At 41.3% G+C, this 23329-nt stretch overlaps 1 protein-coding gene across 1 annotated transcript; it reads right to left on the reverse strand.

The window, feature by feature from the left end:
- Window positions 1–1096: 1096 nt before the first annotated feature.
- Window positions 1097–22758, reverse strand: LOC309559964 (uncharacterized protein C8orf48 homolog). The gene is made up of 5 exons (XM_082263441.1): window positions 22460–22758; window positions 20364–20450; window positions 5348–5565; window positions 1616–1768; window positions 1097–1216 (listed from the first exon to the last, which is right to left on the reverse strand). Exons 1-5 carry the CDS (start codon window positions 22755–22757, stop codon window positions 1115–1117), a joined length of 858 nt encoding a protein of 285 aa, XP_082119567.1. The 5' UTR covers window position 22758; the 3' UTR covers window positions 1097–1114.
- Between the last annotated feature and the right edge of the window lie 571 nt (window positions 22759–23329).

Below are 23329 nucleotides of genomic sequence, written 5' to 3' on the forward strand. Positions count from 1 at the left end.
CTAGCAGCCGTTAGGCCCGCTCGACTACAAAAGTTGGCGGCAGATTCTTTAGGCCCAGTAGGTTAGCGAGGAAGGTTTAAGCAAATTCAGCTGGTTTTGTGCTCTCTGCCTTTTCTGGAAGGCCCAGGATTCTGTGGTTGTTGTGATGCGACTTTCTGTGTCAACGGCCTTCTCCTGGAGAGCCCTCATCCGCCTCTGCAGGGCATGCAGCTCCGTGGAGTCCATACAGACCACGTCCTCTACCTGAGCAATCCGGTCTTCTGCCTCTGTCATGCTGGAGTGAAACGTAACCAAGTAATTCCGGATAAAGCTATTATCGGTTGACAGGAAGTCAATTTTGGCAGTGAGGGCTTCCTTGCAGGTAGTAATAGCCGCAAGGTCAGGGGGAGAGGGTTCAGCAGCCCCCTCAGCAGGAGCCGCTGTCTGCGTGCCCGCCAACATGGTGTGCTATGGAGATCTGGCAGGGAAGATGGCCGTCGCAGCCTTGACTCCGGGAGTGCTCGCTGCCAGAGCGAGGCTTAGCCGGGTACATAGGAGGAGCCAGAGAAATGCCAGCGGGGATACAGCAAAGGATGCCAGTGTTTAGAGCTCAGATTGGGGGTGCAAAACGCTGGTAGAAACATTGCAGGATCATTAATGAACGGAGCTCACCAGCTGTGCGTCCTCTCGACTTCACATCCCGGCCACGCCCCTTAAACTCATGTACTTTAATACTGGTTTTTATATATGTATGTTAGTTTTTCATTGTTTTACCATGACACTTTTCTGGGTATATATTTGGATATGACAAATACAATTTCAGTTGATAAAATGTCACATTGTTCTGCATTCTGCAAACCACGGTTCTGTAGAGTCAACACCTTCAGGACAAGTGTAAGCCAAAAAAAATCAACAGGGGTTTTAGATCTGCATGCTGAAAGGTTAGTAGCTATGGTTCATAACTGGTCGCCCCATCAAATCATCAAAGAATTTTAGCAGAATTAATTCTGTGATTATTCACCAAACTCTTACTACACAAACTTCAGTAACTTCTTTTTACATTCCAATTTACAAATAGAAAAAACACAAAACTGTTCTGAAAAAAAACGAGAAGAGCAAAAGGACATAGATTATGTTATGTTCTAACACTTGTGCACAGTCTCTGCCAGATGGCACTGCAACCATCTGAGGGTTTGGGCAGGGTTTGGTGAATTTCTCCAATGCAAGTCATCAGATCCTGTGAGGGTATTAAAAGAGCGCTATTAGTATGTCTAAGAAGAACACAACGTTAAACAGAACATTAGAATAGATGAAATGCACAGCAATATGTAAGGAGTAAATCACAGATACGTACACAGAGATTTACAAATTATAAATGCATCCTTTTGTACTCAAATATGTCTCACACCCTTTTAAACCTTTACTTAGTTCTCTTCACTGACATTATACTAATGTGTGACACACAAATAATTCAATAAGTATCACTCTCTATATTACATTTAATCTTGTTTGGCTGATGACCTCCCTACCTAGTAGAAAAAGAAAAGCATTGAGAAAGAAGTAATTCAAGCTCAAGTGTTTCAAGAATATGGCCATTATTAAATCTATACACACATTTACACAAATATAATCTTACTTTTTTGTAAGAGTATTCCTCCAATTTCATTTTTATTAAATCAGCTTGCAGTTTAGTTCTCCTCATCCTGACAAACTGACTTTGGGTCAGCTCTGCCTGCTTATGGATACAATCTGGACAGGAGGTTGGGTCATGCATCTTAGTCTGTATGACCTAAATAAAAAAAGATAAATAAAAAAAAAGTGAATGCCCTAATAAGTCATCTCTCCAAAGAAAAGATTAATTCTCCTAGTTTGACTCCAATTTAGGAATGCTGAACCAATTGGATAAAATCAGTAAGAGGGGCATTGTTATAAAAATGACTGGAAAACCTCAAAGTAGCTAAGAGACTTCAGTCAGAAAACTTGTGTCAACCCTCATCCCAGCTCCAAAATGTGTGCCTTTTGGATTACAAATAAGGGCTCCTACTGTCTACAGAATTATCCAGGATCAGGAGCTCTCAGGGAACTCTGGAAAGTAAAATGATGCATGTGCCAGGTCTCTGGTTACTTAGATAGCTTTATCAAAGTAAAATATATGCAATCAGGGAAATTCCACATATTCATTTTGAGAAAATAAGCTCAGTAAGCTCATTCTGTAAATCCATAGATTCCCACACCCAGCATTTTCGATCATGGTTCTTCTCCAAGCAATAGTAAGCATCCACAGAATAAGGAGACAGATGTTGTAAGGGGTAATATAAATTAAACGTCAGCAGAAGTGAAATCAGCATTTCTAATCTACCACTACTATCACACAGCAGGCCTCCTTTAATGCCTAAAGTAATAGTAGTAGAGCTAAGCTATCTGGCAACAGGGTGGCATGAATCCCAGAGACTCTTCAATATGACCAAGTCTTCCCAGTCATAAACCTGGCACTATGATGAATATTGCAGTCAGCCTCACCCTGTACAGAGATTTACCAGTTACCAGGACAACAATCTAAAGCCTTGTACACAATATTCTTTTTTTCCTTTCAACCCAGCAGGTTCAACGAAAAAAAACGGTCAGAGACTGATCAGCACTCTCAGCAAATGGCGCTGATTGGGATCTGAGAACACCAATCTGAGTGTTCTGGCAGGGGTGCTGTCCCCCTGTGAGAACACAACAGCTCAGTGGGGGAGATCGATGTACTAATGTTGGATCGTTAATACAGTGGCTCCACTGTATTAACGATCCAACATTAGTACATCCATCTCCCCCGCTGAGCTGTTGTGTTCTCACAGGGGGACAGCACCCCTGCCAGAACACTCAGATTGGTGTTCTAAGATCCCAATCAGCGCCATTTGCTGAGAGTGCTGATCGGGAGTCGGTTGGCTGCTGATTTTCCAGCATGCTCGTCCAACAGAAGCCAACCAAATGGCGGGCTTCTGTCAAACAGGGTGCCATACACACGGGCCGAATGTCAGCCATTCTTTTATTAACTGGCCAATGTCAGCCGGCATTCGGCCCGTGTGCACGGGGCTTAAGCGCCAGCAGACTCAGAGTGATTGTTGGAGCAGGTATATTAAGTAATTACCCCTTTAAACACACAGGTAGGAGCTGCCACCCTATGTTTAAACACTTTGGGAGCTCTTCACAGAGACAAATTTCTTTAAATTCTAATTGGAGCATTTTGAGATTAATCTTAGCAATTTTTATGCATCATTTTAATCTCTGTGATCACAAATGCGTTTTTTTTTTTTTGTTATTTTTAGTCTTACTCTGTTCTGTGCCCTGCCGTTATTCTTGCCTAGAACGAAATTATGTGTCCTTTGTCCTGAAACCTCGTGGGATACTGATGTCATGATTCCCCGCAGACTGCATGACCAGATAAACAAAGCATTCAGAGGACAGGCCCAGCATGTCATTGGGAGCTGGCTGCTAAACTTGGAAGAGACAGCTGAGAAGGATCAAAATGGTGGCACAGGATGCAAGCTTTGTCACCCAAACAGTGGATTGCAGTGAGAAAAAACTTAATCTTAATGTTTCTATAACCAACTTGCAAAGGCTGGGGAAAAGGAGGGTGTCACTGTGTTTAGTCCAACTCACCCATTCTCTCCACAGTTTGGGGTTTTCCGGACATCACTAACATCTCAGGCCCCACCACCTCCTGACTTCTGGCCTTTGAGGAAACCTAAACTTATCATAACGGGAAGCTAACCGTATAGTCCAGGAGGCTAAATCCAGGGGTGCAGATAGGAAATCCAGTCCTATTGCTTTGCTATTGGTGGTCAGCGGCATATTAATATTATGCTGCAGTCAATGTATCAATCAAATCTGTTGATCAATTTGTAACTGACACAAGTTACTGATGCCTGTTTATGCTGTTATATTTGAAAAATAATCAGAAGATTTAATGGGTAATCCCTGCGTGAACAATTGCTCAATGTTAAACTGCTGGCAAGTTTTTGAGAAAGCTGTCTAGGCTTGATTTACGAAAAGTTCTATACACTGCAATAATTGTCGTAGATACCTCTATATTTTATTACTTGAAACAACGTTAGAAATAATTATTCAAAGGTAGATAAGAGTTATTAAACCAAAATTCATAAAAGTAAAACCAATGATTTGAACGTGACCACAAAAGATTCTTCTAGAAGTATCAAGGATGGCTTTCACATGAATCACATAAAAACCTTCTAAAAGAGAACTCATCAGCCATAGTAAAGTGCCTGCAACAGCTAAAAAAAAATCTTATATGCAACAGACTGATGTTACATTGCTACTCAATGCTCCTGTGAAATGGTAGTGCCCTTGTTGGCCACTGAACTAACACTAATTGGATAAGGGGACAATCAGTGTGGGACTAAAGCCCCGTACACACGTACCGATCGTCGGCGAACGATCGGCCGTCTTTTGTCCCCGGGCTGTCGGTGTCTGTTGAAAAGTGCAAAGACAGCACAAGAATTTTCTCCGCCGACTACAGCCGACTGCAGAAGTGATGTCATGTAATGGTTAACTTTCCCTGTGTTTTTTCTTTTCTGAGCATGCCCAGTCTTGCAAATCTGCGGTCTGTCGGCCGAATTCTGTACTGACTGGCGAACAATCGGCCGCTCTGGTGTCGGCATACAAAAATTTTAATGCTTGCATGACAGATTCTTGTCGGCAGAATGTGCGCTGACGGCTGTCGGAGGCATCATACTAACAAGCCTACAATCGGCAGATCGGTCGTCGGCCGAAGCTTTTCGGCCGACGATCGGTACGTGTGTACGGGCCTTAAGACCCACACTTTGTTACTAAAGACTAAGTCCTTAGTAATAAAGTGAAAACTTGATCAGAGAATGGACAGAAGAGGCTTTTCTACATAACATAACTAATAGGAGACATCACCAATAGTGACTGCTCTTAGGCAGGACTTTTCTTTTAGAAGGTTAACCCCTTCCTGCTGACTGTAAGCAGATATGTGGCCTCACTTAAGTGGGCCTTTATCTGTGAGGCTGCATATCTGCCCAATTGTGTTTGTGTTGGAAGTGTGCTGCACAGTGTTTTCTATGCAGAGCTGCACCAGATTTTGCACTCTAGTTTCAGTAAATAACCCCTTTCATGGCCATTTTTTTTCTCTTTTTCATAAACAGGGTGTGCAATACTTTAAAATGCTTGCACACAGCACAGATATGTACTGTATATTACTGATTGCTCATACATTAAAGCAGTGCATTTGTATGAAGTGACACTAAATGTTCACTTGTACTTGTTTCAGTCACCTGTTCATCACCCTTATATCTTCTGTTAAACATAAGACAGTCTTGCCTCACCCACAATCATTATATACCTGTTTCATAGTTTCATTGAGATTCTGAATTTGTAGTCTGTTCATTATCACACTGGGGATGTAACATGAAGGATGCCTATCTTTTGAACTCCAGTGTTGTCCTGGATGTGGCTTTTTCTCTTGAGTTATTGTTGGCTGTTGACGCAGATGCTGAATCTTCTTGGAACAATAAGACAGCAATGGGGAACACTCTGTCTCTGTATAATTTGGATGACCAACTGAAAAGATAACATGTAATTTATGTAACTAAAAATCTATTACCATACAACTTGAAATGATGTGGTATTTTCTGATAAAAATAAAAGATGAGCATTGTGTTATTCTGATTGATGCAATACCAGAAGCCTTAAAGCAGTATTAAACCCTTTTTCAATAGTAATACACTTCCTGTCTTAGGGTGATTCCACTTTGGATGCAGGAGCAACAGAGCCACTCTTTGACAGCAACTCACTGGGCCCTCCTATTGTTTATAGCCAAGGAAGCTGCCATCGTAGCCTCTGTTTGATCTACTCTTGCCATGGTGCTGCCCATGTGATCAGTTATGACATCAGCCATTCATTGGCTTGACAGTTGAGAGCACAAGCAACTGTGACAGTTATCAATCACAACATGCCCTAAATATAATATAAGGGGTTTAGTCCCACTTTAACCACTTGAAGCCCTGTCACAATACAATTACTGCGGAGGGCGGAGTTTCCCAAAATAATTCCGTTCAGGGCACGGACAGAGTTAGTCACATGTATATATATATATAGATATTATATACATACATACACACACACACACACACACACACACACACACACATTAAAAATTGAGCTTCTCTGGGTTAGGGGCATGCAACGTGTCTCTGTTTAGACCCCTGATGTCTCTCCAGAGCGATCGACCAACTCCCCCCCCCTCCCCCACCTGAAAAAAAAAAAAAAGATTCAGAATAAAAATGTACCTGTATAAAGTTGTAAAAAAAAAAAATGTAAAACAAAGAATAAATAGTAAGGGTAGATTTAAACATGTGTCTAAATTTCTATTGCCTCTGAAGCCCAATCCTCCTCCTGATTGAGCTTCAGAGACTACTGACAGGGGGTGAGAAAGCAATGCGACGCCTCCCCGCTGCCAGCTTTAACCGCATTTTTACAACAAATGCACCGCAACCACATACATTGCACAAGGTTGTGGGAAGTTTGCGGTGCTTCCCCTTGACATTAATGTGTAGTGTTTGGTGGATGACATTGCTACAAGTTGGGTTAAGGTTCCTGTGGGCACAAAGCATCGGGGCATCAGCACCCTGTCCACTGCCTATTACAACTTAAAGCAGAGCACCACCCAAAAGGGAAAGCTACATTTGTTTGCACCCTCCCCTTCTCCACTGCCACACTTGGCACTTTTTGGGGGGGAGGGGGGGCGGGTACCTGGTTTTGACAGGTACCTGCTCCCACTTCCAGGGTACCCACTTCAACTTCCGGGTAAGATCGCTGCAGCAATCTGCAAAGCTGTTTGGCCCCTCCTACTTCCCTATGCAGCCTTCTGAGACACACACAGAAGAATGCAGGACAATTCACAAGGAGCAGCGTGACTCACTCATTCGCAGTAGGAAACAGCCTGTGAAGCTGGAAGACTTTATTGCCGGTTTCCCTTATTAAAGATGCTGACACTTGCACCCAAAGACAATTAAAAAATCAGCTCAGAGGCTGACATCACTGGATCCCTGGACAGCTAAGTGTTCTTGTATGAAAGGTCAGCAGCTACAGTATTTGTAGCTGTTGACAATTTTTTGGGGGAGAGACTGGAGCTCCTCTTTAGGGGCAGGGGGCATTTGGCAGGCAGTAAAAACGCAGTTCAACCGCACATTATTTCCACCCCCAGCCACAAGTCTAAACAAGACCAAAGGCCTTGTTCACGTGGAGCATACTACAGCGAGGCCATGTTTAGCTGCACAGGTATGCACAGGTGTTCCATGCAGGCAATCCTAATGATGTCAACTAGGACACAGCGACTGAACAAGAATGCAGAGGTTTTCCGTGCAGTCCCATTCATATCAATTGGGATGCAGTTGCTTTATCGAGACAGCCATTGTTTCCAACTTGACTTCCATATGGGTGTATGTTCCTGAACTCACCCTGTCTGCATTTTGGGCCATGCACCTATACCCGCCTGAATGTCAAATCTGTCTTGTACAGCCTCTGAATCCCAGTTGACATGAATAGGACAGCATGCACAGGGATGCACAGAACAACTTTGCATCTGCATGCGGGTAAACACAGCCCTCCCTGGGCATTCGATGTAGCACACCCCATTGGGTGAGGCCTTTGTAGGAATTTAGCAGGAATTTTGTCTTTCATGTTGTAGTTTTACGTGCAAATAATTTTTTTAGCGTTTTTTTCAGTGAAAATAGCGATCTGATAAACATTTAAGCAACTAATGTGGGGCTAAAAAAAAAAATCAGCAGCACCTTCTTTTTATTCTACTGGTCATGCGTTTTTAGAAAATGTATGGTTTGGGGGGTCTTTTTCAAAATCTTAAATGTGTTTGTGAAAAATGAAAACCTCCAAAATTTTAGAGAAATTTTAACGTACGTTTAATTTTCACCATTTAGAGCCCATTCACACTGCCGCGACTTGTCAGGCGACTTGTCAGCCTGACAAATCACGGTGGGTCGCGGTCCATAGAGTAGTACAGGACCCGTTCTAATAGGAGCGACACAAGTCGCTCCGACTTAGAAAAAGGGTCCTGTACTACCTTGGGGCGACCTCGGAGCGACTTGCATAGACTTCCATTATGTGAAGTCCCTGCAAGTCGCGCCGAAGTCGCGGTGCACGCGACTTCACAGGTCGCCCCCCGAAGTCATGTCGCCTCAGTGTGAACGGGCTCTTAAAAGGCACAATTTAAAATTGACAAATATTTGTTATTTATTAAATCAATACAGATTAAGCTTTTATATTTAGTAGGAATCTAGCAGAAATGTTGTAAAATGTGCTATGTTGGTATCTGTTAATAATGATTTTAGTATACTTTTTGAGAGAATATCGTTTTGATAAACATTTACGCAAATATTGCGGGGCCTTATAAATCATTTTATCCTACTGGTCATGTGCTTTCAGAAAATGTATGGCTTGGGGGTGTTTTACAAATTCTTAAAGCTGTAAGGGAAAAATTAAAACCTTCAGATTTTTTAGGAAATTTGTATATTTACATTTTTGCGTACGTTCGATTTTCACCATTTTGCAAAAAGGCAACATTTAAAAAAAGTTACAAATATTTGTTATTTTTTAACTCAATAGAGGTTAAGCTATTATATTTAGTAGGAATTTTGTAAAATGTGCTGTGTTTTTATCTGCCAATAGTAAAGCTTTTTCCTGCCTAGTGTCCTACCCGTCAATGAACGAAAGAGAAATCATAATTTTTTTTTTGAGAAATTTATTTACGTTATATATGTTTTTTTTTTTTTTTAGCAGAGACTCTAAGGAATAAAATAGCAGTCGTTTTTTTGTATGATGTGAAAAATTGTTACGCTGAGTAAATGGATACCTAACATGTCACGCTTTAAAATTGCGTCAAACTTTAGGACTTAAAAACATATTCTACAGTTAGTAGTTGGATATGAAGCAGTTTATATCCAAATCTTTATTCATTCCCTTCGGCTGTATAGTGTCTAATTCACATATCCAGAACGTTTCATTCTTGGATATGGCTATTTTTCTGTTACCCCCTCTCCAATGCGATTCGACTGTATCAATCCCACAAAGTGTTGCTAGTGTGGGGTCTCTGTTATGGTAAATTCTAAAGTGCATTGAGAGACTATGTTTTTTGAATCCCTTCTTAATATTAATCAGCAGCTGGACCGCACGCCGGAACCCACACTTCCGGGTACGGCGCTTACGAGCGGAGAGAGCCAGCATCCTGTTTCTTCACAGCCGCGAGGCAATACAGGAGCTCATTAGCGGTGGCAAAAAATACCTTTTGACCCGAGTGTTTTTGTTGGTCAAGTTCTTTTGTTGTGTCACGCATGTTTTTGCATTTGGAGTGATTTTATTTGGAGTGTCCAAGTTTTTAGCTGCAGTGTCGTTTGGGGGTTTTTATGGACATTTTACGGATGTTTTTATGAAGATTGATGTGCTTTTAAGCTTTTTGAATAAAGGTTAAAAACCTTCTACACTATGAGGAGCCTTTCTTCCTTTCTTTCTCCTATGCCGAATACACACCCGTATCCATAACGAGACGCCCATCCGTCCATCCACACCAAAGGAGCAGCAGAATAAGCGCTTTAGATTCTTATCGGCGTACGCCATAAGAATCCACATCGTCTGGTAAGTGTGCTACCTTACCTTTCTGGCACAGAGTGATAGCAATCAAGGATCACCGGCACACACGATCCCAATTTCACTATTAAGAGACTTTTTTTCCGAGCACGCCTTTGCACTTTCTCATCTTTTTTTCACTGTATGGACTTTTTTACTGGATTGTATGTTTATATGCTATGTATTTTCACATGTTTTATTGCAAGAAATCATTTTATAGCACTTTATAAGTATACACGTTGGCACGTGCATTTTAGGTATTAATACGAATTCATTTATTATATACCATTATTTATTTATTGATATATTCAACAATTTTATTTATATCAGCAAGTATGGCAACCTAGCACAGCAGTATTGGTTTCATGTTCACACGTGCACACACACTGACTAGTTGCATACTATAAGTTTATTATCACTCATATAGGGCAGCGCAGTATTTTTACCATTTGTATACATTCTTGAGATCACCATCCCCAGTTAGATAGTGATTTGAATACTTGCTGCTTCCAAACTAATTATATTCAAGCACCTAGGCGCGAGTATATTACTTGCATTTTTTATTCTTATTATAAGGAATGTAAACATCCCTTGTCATAAGAATAGGGCATGACAAGTCCTCTTTATGAAGAGATGTGAGGTCCCACATCTCAGCCTTTCCAGCCGAGTCCACGACAGTATTTACAATTGCCAGGCTGGACGTGACGTCATAACGTCGCGCCCGGCTGCCCAAGAGTCATAGAGACTGATGGGGACCATCAGGGGCCTCTGTATTTTCTATGGTGAACTTCTGCCACCGGTAGATTCCTTCTCCGACTGACCGATTGCACGGGCGGCCTGGCAGAAGCACCGGAGAGAGACGGGAGGGGGGGGGGGGGGACATCCCCTCCCGCCACCTGTAAGAAAAATCAAGCAGCTGAACTGCCGCTATGATTGTCCATACAGTGCAGGGAATCACCAGCTGCAAAAGATGATATCTGAATGATGCGTGCAGTTGCAGGCATCATTCAGATACCTCCACTCAAAAGGCATCATTCAGATATCACCACTCAAAGTCCAAAACGTCATATGATGTCCTTGGGCTGGAAGTGGTTAAAGTAACTAAAGGTGCCCATATTCTTTAAAGGACATGAGATCAGCTTCTACATATTACTGATTTAGAATATAATTTAAGGTTAAGTATACCTTTAGACCAGTACACTTACTAACCTGGCTACTTCCTTGATCTAAATGAGACAACTACACCAACACTCTTTCCAGTACTTCTCACAAAACCAAAGGCCTTGACCTTTGGCCACATGATTTCTGCTAATGGCGTATATCAGTCAGTCTGAAATCTGATCTTCTCCCTTAACAGACAGCCAGTTTTTTGTTTTAAAACTGCAATGAAGTGAATTTCCCAAGAAAGGTACAGTGCCTTTAAAAAGTATTTATACCCCTTGAGATTTTCCACATTTTGTGATGTTACAACCAAAAACATAAATGTATTTTATTGACATATTATGCGATAGACCAACACAAAGCGGCACATAATTGTGAAGTGGAAGTAAAATGATAAATGGTATTCAAATTTAATTTAAAATAAATATCTGAAAAGCATGGCGTGCATTTGCATTCAGCCCCCCTAAGTTAATACTTTATAGAACCACCTTTCGCTGCAATTACAGCAGCAATTCTTTTAGGTATGACTATCACATCTAGAGTGACATTTTTGCCCATTTATCTTCGCAAAAACTGGATTTTTGACTTACAGTAAAATCCTTTTCTCTTAAGTTCATTGACGGACGCAGTTCTCTCTGATTCATATCAGTAGAGTAATACTGCCCCCTACAGGAGTAGGACACTATGCAGAAAAAAGTTCTGGCTACGCCTATGGGCAGTCCCGGAGGGTACACCCTCTCTCTTCCTGCATAGGATGCCAGTTTTGTATCAAAGCAGTGTCAGGAAAGTAACACCAACCCAACTCAAAATAGAGGGGCGGGTACTGCGTCTGTCAATGAACTTAAGAGAAAAGGATTTCACGGCAAGTCAAAAATCCAGTTTTCTCTATCGTTCATTGACGGACGCAGTTCTCGTTGATTCATAGTACCACTTGGCTCCATGATCAACATATAGGGAGAACGGCAATGTCACCAGTGCCGACACCTGCACGCAGAGTGACAGCAACCAAGAAGGCCACCTTCTGTAATAAGGTAGACAGGGGATACCCTAGAATACTCACAAACAGAGGGTCTAAAAGAACCAACTGCACCAAATCAAGGTCCCCAGTGGGTGATGGAGGTCGCACCGGAAGCACCAAGTGTCCCACCCCTGGAAGAAGTCACGCACCAGGGCACAGGCAGCCAACGGCCTTTGGAAAAAATTTGCCACAACCGAAACCCAACCCTTGACAGTACTGAAGGCCAACTTGTGATCAACTCCCCATTGAAGAAGCCAAGATCTGGGCCACTGAGTAAGAGTGAGGGGGAGCCCACGCAATATACGACAATATATATCACCCTAGAAGTCGCTTTCCACGCTGCAAGCAGGGTGGGAATCACTGAAGCAGCCAAACCCCTGTCCTTAAGCACCTGGCATTCAATAGCCAAGTCTGCAAAGTCAGCGACCGCAAAGTCGGAATGGAAGATGGGCCCTGGAGACAATAACTCCTCCCTGAGCGGAATTCTCCAAGGAGCGTCTGCGGCCAGCCTGACCAGGCCGGCGTACCAAGCTCGGCGAGGCCCGTCCGGCGCCATGAAAGACCGGAATACCTTCCGCCTTGATCCTGCTAAAAATTCTTGGCAGCAACTTGGGAGGAGGAAAGGCAGACCGCAGCTGAGGCTGACCTTGGCCCATCTGTGAGCACACACACACGACCATGCCGGCGGCAGCCGTGCACAAGTGACCATGCTAAACTCCATGGCATCGTTCAAGTTGAACCTAGCGAATGTCCTTGCCCATGACAGAATCCATGGTGCCACCATTGCACCCGCCAAAGGGTCCTGGGAGCGGGCCACAAACTGCAGCACTATCCTGAAGATGCGACGCCAACAGGTCCACGTCTGGAGTGCCCCCAATGAAGGCACAACTGCAGAAACACCTCCGGATGAAGGGACCATTCCCCTGCATCCAAGGCCTGTCGACTGAGGCAATCCGCCCGCCACGGTTTCCATACCTGAAAAGGAAACAGCGGAAGAGCTGGAACAAAGCGCACTGCCCAACGAAGAATTGAGACATCCAAGGCCGCAAGGACACCCTTGGTGCCCCCTTGGTGAATGACATAAGCCATGGTCGTGGCGTAGTCAACTGAACATGCACCGGCCAGCCCCGATCCGATCCATCATATCTGGACAGATGGAAACCCTATTTTCCATCCATGCAGCGGATGGGATCGGATGGGAATGGACAGACGGTCCGTTCCCATCCGATTCCCCCATAGAGAACAGCGGGACCTGACAGCTGTGCCAACGCACACAGCGCGGAGACACAGCTGCCATCCACCTGCTCAGCGGGGGATCGGCGGATCGATCCCCCACTGAGATAAACGGAGTCCGCCTGACGGACCGGATTGTGTGAAAGGGGCCTAACAAAAATCTGAGAGCTTCACAGAATAGCTGTATTTATACTGAGATTAAATTACACACAGGTGGACTCTATTTACTAATTGGGTGAATTCTAAAAGGCAATTAGTTTCACTAGATTTTAGTTAGGGGTATCAGAGTAAAGGGGGCTGAATACAATTTTTTTTTTAATTACACACTTTTCAAATATTTATTTGTAAAAAAATTTTAAAACCATTTATTATTTACCTTCCACGTCACAATTATGTGCCACTTTATGTTGGTCTATCACATAAAAACCCAATAAAATACATTTATGTTTTTGGTTGTAACATGACAACATGTGGAAAATTTCAAGGGGTATAAATACTTTTTCAAGGCACTGTACAGTATCTCTTCTCTGTAATTTTTTTTTTTTTTTTATATATATCCAGCAAGACTGTTCAAACAGTTTTTTACGTTAATGTCTCAGTACAGTTCCACTTTAGAGCAAATGTATGATCAAAGTAGTTTGAGTAAAAGAATAATATGAGAAAATAATATGGCCCCTTTCACACCGGTGGACCCATCGTGTCCACCTGTCAGTTTTTTTAGGCAGAACCGACTGGACCATTCATTGCTCTCTTTGGAGCGGCGGATGTAAAATGGACATGTGTCCGTTTAAACTAGCCGACATCGGATCCACTAAAAACAGACAGATGGGGGATCCATTCCCCATCCGTCTGGCAGATCAGATCAGATGACAGTCAGATTTCAAAATGGACAGGCGGTCCATTGACATCCAACTGCCCATAGAGAAAAGCGGGCTGTGTCCATGTCCGCTCTACATAAACAGAGGGGACACAGACCTGTCATCCGCTTGCTCAGCGGGCATTAGCATACAGATCCTCCGCTAGGCAGGCGGACTTGCCCGCGGAGTCCCCCCGTGTGAAAAAGCTCTTAGACTGACTGAACAAAGCCAGGCTTAATCACAGCCAGCCCCGCTAAATGTAAACTACTTTTTTTTTCCATTACTGGAGTGTAAAGCTGGCATCTCAAAGATCCAATAAGGACGTCATTCCTTAGAGAGACTCTGGGGTCAATTCACTAATGTTTATCATTATAAATATCATATAACATAATATAAATAGCAAATATTTGTGTTTTATATGAAATTTTGCATGCAACCTTTGAAATGTCAATTCACTACAGGTAAACACAGCAAATGCGGTAACTGCATAAAAACATGACATAAAAACATGCACTATTACCTTAAAGTCAATTATGTCATGGTTTAGCCACTCAGCATTTAACCACTTCAGCTCCGGAAGGTTTTACCCCCTTATGACCAGGCAATTTATTGCTATTTGGCACTGTGCAACTTTAACTGACAATTGCACAGTGATGCAATGCTGCACTCAAAAAATTTTATATCATTTTTTTCACACAAAATAGAGCTTTTTTTTGGTGGTATTTGATTACCTTTGGGTTTCTATTTTTTAATTATATAAACGAAAAAAAACAGACAATTTAAAAAAAAACAAAAAAAAAATAACAAATATTTTTTACTTTGTGCTATAAAACATATTCCATAAAAAATAAACAAAAAAATTCTCAATAAATATTGGCCAAAATGTATTCTGCTACATGACTTTGGCAAAATAAAATCCCAATAAGTGTAATTTGATTGGTTTGCGTAAAAGTTGTAGTATCTCAAAGCCCTGGGATATATAGTATACTATATATAGTTTATATTTTGTTATACTAGTAATGGCGGCGAGATCAGCGACTTATAGCAGGACCGCGAAATTGCGATAGACAATCTGGCACTAACAGGCGCTGGGAGGAACTAACTGCCACTGACATCACCAGTGACATAAGTACAGTGATTACTGTACTAATGACACTGGGCAGAAGGGATTAACATCTAGGGCGACCAAAGGGTTAAATGTGTGCCTAACAAGTGTTTGTGTGGGTACAGTGTGCTGTTTTTACTGGAGTTTTAGGTGTTTTAATTCCCTGCTTAGAACAATGAGATCCCCTGTCACTGAACACAGCTCTGTGTTGTTTACATTCACAGAGTTGTGTTCGAGGACGTTCAGAGCCGATCACTGGGTGCACGTAGTCCATCATTGGCCGGGAGTTGGTGAAAGGCATGTGCTGTGACGAATCACAAGCAGATTCATATATATATATATATATATATATATATATATAAAATAATGTATATACACTGTATATATACACACACACGCACGATTCTGCTCAGCCGGCCCAAACTGTAGTCTACTGTGGTCGGGAAGTGGTTAAAGAGAGTACAAAATTTAGAATTAAAACATTTAGCAGTTATCGTAGACCAGACCTCCAGGTTGCAATGAGAACTAAACATTTAGTGAAAAAGCACCGATATTACTACTCATAATGTGACAGCTCCTGTTTGGGGGTACTGGTTGACAGGAAGCTGGCACCAACCGGCATCTTAACAACTGGTGACTTATTACTACCAAAACCATTCAGCTAACAGCCAGATTCACAAATGACAGTTGAATGTAAACAAAGGAAAAGGGGACAGTGTTAAAAAAAATTGCATGGGCCCTTAAAGCTAAATTATGAATTTTAAAGGGGGGGGGGCTACACAAAAAAAAAACTAAAACATTGCGAGTATGGATTTTAAGTGAAACCTTATGCAAAAAAAAAAAAAAAAAGAAACCCCCTAAAAATCCATACAAGGTTCTTATCTGAGCCTGGCAGACCAGGAAATGAGTGGAAATGACCATGCTTTGCTTCCTGAACCATACTAGGCCACATGCCCACAAAATGGGGAGGTACCTACCCATGTTGAATGGAACAAAGGCCACTTCCTCACAAGCCTGGTCCAGTGGTTATAATCCTATTGTACAAAATCAATTCCAAAAAAGCTGGGATACTGTGTAAAATATACATGAAAAAACAGAATGCAATGATTTGCAAATTGCAGAGACCCAAATTTTATTCACAATAGAAACATTTAAACAGAGAAAATATACCATTTCAAGAAAAAAAAAAAGCTAATTTTGAAAATAATGCCAGCAACATCGTGTAGCAGCCCCTCTTCTTTTAAAACTCTGTAAATGTCTGAGAACCGAGGAGACCAATTGCCAGAGTTTTAGGAGAGGAATGTTGTCCCATTCTTGCCTGATATAGGATTCTAACTGCAAAACAGTCCTGTCTGTGTCTTCTTTGTTGTAATTTTATTTCCCAAATGTGCCAAATATTTTTAGTTGTGAAAGGTCTGGGCTGCAGGCATGCCGATTTTGCACCCGGACACTATTACTACTAATCCACGCAGTTGTCATAGAGCAGTATCTAAGCCTTTCCTGAAAAATATTCCATTACATTCCAGAGGGACCAATGAACCCCCATACTATCAGAGATGTAGACTTTTGAACTGAGCATTGGTAAGATGCAGAAGATCTTCTCTTTACTCCACAGAACTCAATGTTAATGGCTGCCAAAAATAAATGTTGATGAGTCTGACTACAGAATAGCTTTCCATTTTAACTGAGCTTTGGCCAAGAGAAGATGATGATATTTCTGGATTATGTTCAGATATGGCTTATTTTTGCATGACAGAGCTCTAACTTGCAATTGTGGATGGCACAGCAAACAGTGTTCACGAACACTGATTTTTGAAAGTATTCCTGAGCCCATGCAGTGATGTCCATCACAAAATCATGCTTGTTTTTATTGCAGTGCCATCTGTGGGCCAGAAGATCTGGGGCCTCCAATATTATATTTTGGCCTTGTCTCTTGCGCACAGAGATTTCCCCAGATTCTCAGTCTGCTGATGTTAATATATACTATAGATGATGATATATTTAAAGTCTTTGCAATTTTACATTGAGGAGCATTATTCTGAAATTGTTCAACATAAACAGATTTTCACACAGATTGGCAAACCTCTACCCACCTTTACTTCTGAGACACTCTGACTTTCTAAGGCCCCTTTCACACAGGCTTTCCAATCAGGTCCGACTGTCAGTTTTTCAGGTGGACCTGATTGGATGCTCCATGCACCCCTATGGAGCAGCAGATGTCAGCGGAGACATGTCCACTGACACCCGCTGGTATCCGATCCGGTCCATGACATCCAGACGGATGGAAACCCTTTTATCCATCTGTCTGGAGGATCGGATGAAAACGGACAGGCGATCCGTTTTCATCCGATCTCCTATAGAGGAGAGCCGGGATCTTACAGCTCCATCTCTGCAAATTAAGTGGAGACGGAGTTGTCATCTGCCTGCTCAGCGGGGATCGGTGGATTGATACCCGCTAAGCAAAACGGAGTCTGCCGGGCGCACCGCTAAGGACCCTAAGATGCTCTTTTTATATGCAGTCATTTTACTGACCTGTTGCCAATTAACCTAATTAGTTGGAAAATGTTCTTCCAGCTTTTCCTGGTTAGCGCCACTTACTTTGCCAGCTTTTTCGTGCCCTGTCCCAACTTTGCTGAGACATGTTGCTGCCATCAATTTTTTCAGTTTAAACATTTTATATGTTTTTATTTTCTATTGTGAAGAAAATCTGGGTTGATGAGATTTGCAAATCATTGCACTCTGTTTTTATGTAGGTTTTATACAGCGTTCCAACTATTTTGGAATTGGAAGTTGTAGAAACACAAGGGATAGAAATGTTGATTGTATACAGTGTAAAGTAGTACACTGGAATCTTTTCTTTTTTTTAGAATTAAACAAAAAAGAAAGAAAACATATAAAAATACAATATATACACCAAAAGAAAAAAGCATGTTTATGCATACTGTACTGCTTTTTTTTTTTTAATTCTTTATTTAAAAAGGTATGCCATAAAAAGTAAGGAACCATACTGTACTGTTAAAAATGTCTGAAACTGTGGCAGACATCCCTTCAACAGGAACACATGCAAAAGTCTTGTATCAGTGTAAGAACAATGAAAGCATCTTTCAAAACTTGTAATGGGTAAAGTAATAATGCCATCCCATTATATTAACAATGAATGCCCTAATGCACCTATTTCATCCCTTATTTACAACTCCAGTTTAATTATGTAGCTGAATTTATTAACAAAGGTCATCTTCAATTTATTGAAAAAACAATTAGGATGTAATCAAGGCTGTGCATCAAACAATAAAACAAATCCCTAAGGGATGACCATTAAAGCACCAGGAAAATTTACATAAGCACGTGCTTAATACACTTGCTGATTGAAGATTACCCACATAACTGATTATGTTCCAATTAAAATTTGAAACAAAATAAGTACATGGCATGATACTGACCACAGATGTAGATGTAAAACTACAGTATTAGATCTATTTCTGTCTAGAAAGGGTATAGAAAAATATTTTACTCATTTACATTGTGCTGAATGTTTCAGAAGCCTTTTGCAAAGAACAACAGTCTATAGAAAAAAAGAGGCCAGGGCAGGCATTTTTACCTGGAAGTCGATTTTTGCAAAATTAAATATTTCAAAAAGTACGCAATGGCAACATTTAAGTGCTAAGTAACTGACAGCACTGGTATTAAAATTTGAAACGGATGCCTTCATCAATTAGCAAGGCTGACAAATTGGCTTTCCCGCTGATGTGAATGGAGGCCACCGCACACATGTATGGGTACAACTTGGAAGAATTCAGAAGACCTTGGCCAGATGCTTTGTAATACTGGGAAAGCTGTTCAAAGAAGACTTTGAAACGGTGAGGTATGATTAAACTATACAGAAAGTGCAGGGTGAGAGAAAAAGAAATAGAAACACTTCAGTACTGAAAGGTACTTTCTGAACTCTATTATTGTACACCATTGTTATTTAGGATAATACTCTTTTCTCAGTACATAATATATACACACAGTACATAAATAAAAAGTTATATAAAATAAAATGAACATACACACAAGAGTAACTTATACACAGCATACACAATGCAGCAATTAAGATGTATTCAGAAAAGGATAAGACCTCTGCTTAATACAGTACATAATAGCTTTTCATGTTTTGCAATGCTAGAACATTAATATATTCAGCAATGCTTTACAAAGAATACTTAACCATTCATGTTGTCATATTTAAGCTTTTGTTTTAAATATTGAGCAGAATCCAATGACCTTCATTAAAAATAATTCACTGTAAAAGTGTAATAAACGTACATGTTATTGATTAGGTAGTGTCCTTGATGCCAACACTCTTAAAAATAAGTCTCTGGCTTAAAGCAGTATTAAACCCAAAACCAAATATGTAATAATATATTGCAGCTTACCAATCATTGTATATAATGGCTGCATCAGTTTTCTATTTTAAACCTTTTCCCTTTGTTTTCACCGGTGATCAGGCCAGTACCACACCTCTTGTATTAGGCTCTGTTTCCACTATTGCGACTTGTTGTGCGACTTGACACATGACATTGTATTCTGACCGCACCAATCAGCATTTTAGCCACAGGATGCATGCACTGATAGAAAGCTGGTTTTACCACATGACCATTTGACAGAAGCTGGTCATTAGAGTAGCTTCTCTTAAACAGACAGTAGTACACTCAGACTAATGGCCTGTACACACGATCTGAAAATCAAATGACAGATCTTCCGTTTTTTTTTTTGGTTGCTAGTCTCATATCAATATCAAAAATGAAGCGTTTACTAAAGAGATGAAAATTCTCATACGAGAGAATAAAAATTCAGAAGTGATGTCATGTGTTGTAGTGCATTTGTATTGTATTTTCGAAGGACAACTGCACTGATTAAACGTAAATCGTACGATCTGGTATTGTACAAGAATATTTTTCCTGCTTGTCCCATTGGATGAATTGTCGTGATTGGCTCTCGAAAATTGTATACTAACAATTAGATTAGCGTACGAAAGCGGTATTTTTCATCCGATTTTCGGATCGTGTGTAAGGGCCATTAAAGTCAGGTGGTTCCTGCTGGTCTGTGTGTACCTAACTTTACGGGCCAAATCACCAGGTAAAAGTAGAGGATAGAAAGCCTAAAAAAGAAAACTAATGCAGCCACTACATCTAAGAAATGAGAAGTTTCAATATAATAAATGTTTGCATTTTGTTTTGTTTTTTACCACTTTAAAAGTCCAGTTTTAATCACCTTTATTCTTCAGTAATTGTTTTCTCTTGTGGCAACAACACAAATGTGCACAGATGTTCAAATATAGGGCTCCCACAGTGAAAGTATTACTCACCTGTGTGAAGTGGAGGTCTTGAAGAATTTGCTGACTGAAGCTTTTTTTTTGCAAGTATTGTTATCCATTTCTCAATTAAGCCGTTCTCTACAGAAATCCACAAGGACATACAGTTAGATGTTTGGATATGTGATCTTATTTGCGAGGCAATAAAACTGGCAGACCCATGTCTTATTATGTAACATATCACAAGACTCAGTAACCATACAAAACCGCTAGTAGATTCGGGCTCTTAATTAGAATAATCAATTAACACAACTGTAGTCACCCTACATAGGCATGAGTGGGCCATATATTAAGACAGGTAAACAGGGCTGCTGATAGAAATCGCGGGCGCCTACAGACTACCTGCCAACCCCCCCCCCAAGAAAATATTAAAGCTATATTTCACTAAAAATACAATAAAATCATTATTAGCAGACACAAATACAACATAACTCACAGAATTCCTGCTAAGAGCCCATTCAGACTAGCGCGACACGACTTTGGGGGGCGACCTGTGAAGTCGTGTGCACCGCTGTACACCGCGACTTCGGCGCGACTTGCAGAGACTTCACATAATGGAAGTCTATGCAAGTCGCCTCCAGGTCGCCCCAAAGTAGTACAGGACCCTTTTTCTAAGTCGGAGCGACTTGTGTCGCTCCTATTAGAACGGGTTCTGTGCTAATCAATGGACCGCGACCGAGCGCGACTTGTCAGGCTGACAAGTCGCGCTAATGTGAATGGGCTCTAAATCTAAAAGAAAAAACTGAGTTAGTAAATAAAAATGAAGATGAGATGAAAAAAAAATATACAGGCTGGGCAGTTGGAGCTCCGGGATCAGAGAGACAGAGGGAGAGAAACAAAGTTACAGAGATAACAAACTTAGGAGCAGAGCTAACATTAGGGTTGGAAGGGGGGGTGGCACAAAGGGAGGGGGGGGATTAGTGAGGGAAAACTATTTTTCTCAGCAGATAAAAGCTGGCAGCAGGGAGAAGGGGAGAGACCAGCTGCTGGAGGTAGAGTTCTGCAATTGTGGGCCATCACTAATTCCCTCCCCCCCCCCCGTGTGGGCCCCCCTGTGTGCTCGGGCCCCCTACAAGAGGAAAAGCTACTCTGCTACTCTGCTACTGAGGTCTGTGGCAAGGAAGCAATAGGGAGTTTGGGTGAAAATTTATATTAGAGTTAACCTGTACTTTAGGCTCCGTTCACACATAGGCATTTTGTTTGACGGGTGGAATGGCGATTCTGCCCATGATTTCAAAACTCGCTGTTAAAATGTCAAATCACACATCAGCGTGTTCAGGTGCTATTAATTTCAATGGCACCTAAACACGCAGTACAATTCTGCCGCACGACAAATCGTGCTGCAATCACGCAATGCGCGCATTGCCCAAAAAAGTTTGGATCTTTTTTTAAGTGACACGCGTCACATCACGTTTTAGGATGTCATTGAAATGAATGGCACGTGAACACACTGACATGAGATTTTACATTTTACCCTAGGTTTACATCTATTTGTTTCTGCAGAGCGCGTTGTGCGGGCACTGCAGCCCATTCATTTCAGTGGGCTGCTGTGCTCGCGTTTCCCGCAGAAAAAGGTGCATGCACCTTCTTCAAAACGTGGCCCGCAGGGAAATCACATGGTAATTTTTCCTATATAGAGAAACCACAAGATTAATTTTGAATTTGGAAACCTGTACTGAGGAATTCTGTACAGTAGGCTTCTCTTGGTGACCTCTTTCTTAAAATACCATTTACATAGCTGTCACACTGAATCAACAGCAACAGCACTTTCTCAATAATCAACTCAAAAGTATGTAGATAAGAGTCCAACCTTCACTCTTTTTGGGATCTGTATCCTTTCTGGGTCAGTGATTCAGAAAGCATTTGATTTAGTGGATTAGCATTTCACCCAGGCAACTAGTATTTTGAGAAGGAAAGCAAAAACAGGTTTCGATATTGCTGTTAGTTCCCTTTAGGTAATTAGTAATATTTGTGAACTGTCATTAATTGAGTTATAAAATATCAAGAAAGCAAAGTTGGGTTGCTTTAATCTCTAGTTATTATCAAAACTAGATTTGGAGCAGCTTTTACTTATGTAAGCGTTAGAATACCTGTATCAGTCCTGTCCCAGACCTCCTCTGCTGCTTCTGATGTGATGCTGGTGCTTTCAGAAAACAAAACTTCATGAGATTTCACAAGTGAATATGATTCAAATGTATCGCTCTCATAGTTAGGAACGGGTTCATTGGTAAAAGATTCAAATGAATCACTTTCATAATTCCAGCTAGATTCATCTGAAGTGGATTCAAATGAATCACTTGAGTAGTTTGCAGAGCTACTCCCAGACCTGCTCTGTGCCAGTGTGTCTTCATAATCAGGACTTTCCTGGCCGCCAGGAGGCTGATCCATTACTGCTCTGAAAAATAAAAACAAGATATTACAACAAAAAAAGTGAAAAAACTGTTTTATGTCTACAACACACAGGGACCATAAAAAGGGAACCCTCTGATTAAAGCAGGAAGACCAAGACAGGGCAAGCCCAGCAGAGGGGGACTCAACGGCCATCAGTTTAGGATAAGAAAACATCATAAAATGTTGCTGCTCCCAGACCATAGGAAACAGTCTAAACTTGGGGATGAGGGGGGTGGGAAGGGTTTATCACTGTTCTGCTTGTATTTCCTAAGGAGAACAACCATACAGACATGCACAGCGCTGGGTCGAATAAGGGCTCAGGTAAGTAAAAGGGAGGGGATGCTGATGCCTAGCCATTTTTTACCATATTATAAGGAATGCAATAGGCCCCTTTCACACATACGGTTCGTTCAGTTCATCAGTTCAGTCACGTCAAAATGTATCAGTTTTTCATCCGTTTTTCTTTTTACATCCACTACCAATGCAAAAAACAGATGAAAAACGGTCCGTTTGTCCGTTTACATCCGCTTTTCGCCTAATCCACTTTTTTGACGGATGAAAAATAGGGC

Source organism: Pelophylax lessonae (genome assembly GCF_965119305.1).
Source record: "Pelophylax lessonae genome assembly, chromosome: 7".
Classification (NCBI taxonomy): Eukaryota; Metazoa; Chordata; class Amphibia; order Anura; family Ranidae; genus Pelophylax; species Pelophylax lessonae.

Excerpts from the sequence above, each read along its gene's own strand:
- LOC309559964 (XM_082263441.1), bottom strand. The coding sequence starts at position 22,757 with ATGGATCAGCCTCCTGGCGGCCAGGAAAGTCCTGATTATGAAGACACA. Across the intron at positions 5,566-20,363 it reads AAGACCTCCACTTCACACAG|TTGGTCATCCAAATTATACA; the intron begins GTGAGTAATACT and ends TTATCTTTTCAG. Across the intron at positions 1,217-1,615 it reads AGGAATACTCTTACAAAAAA|GATCTGATGACTTGCATTGG; the intron begins GTAAGATTATAT and ends ATACCCTCACAG.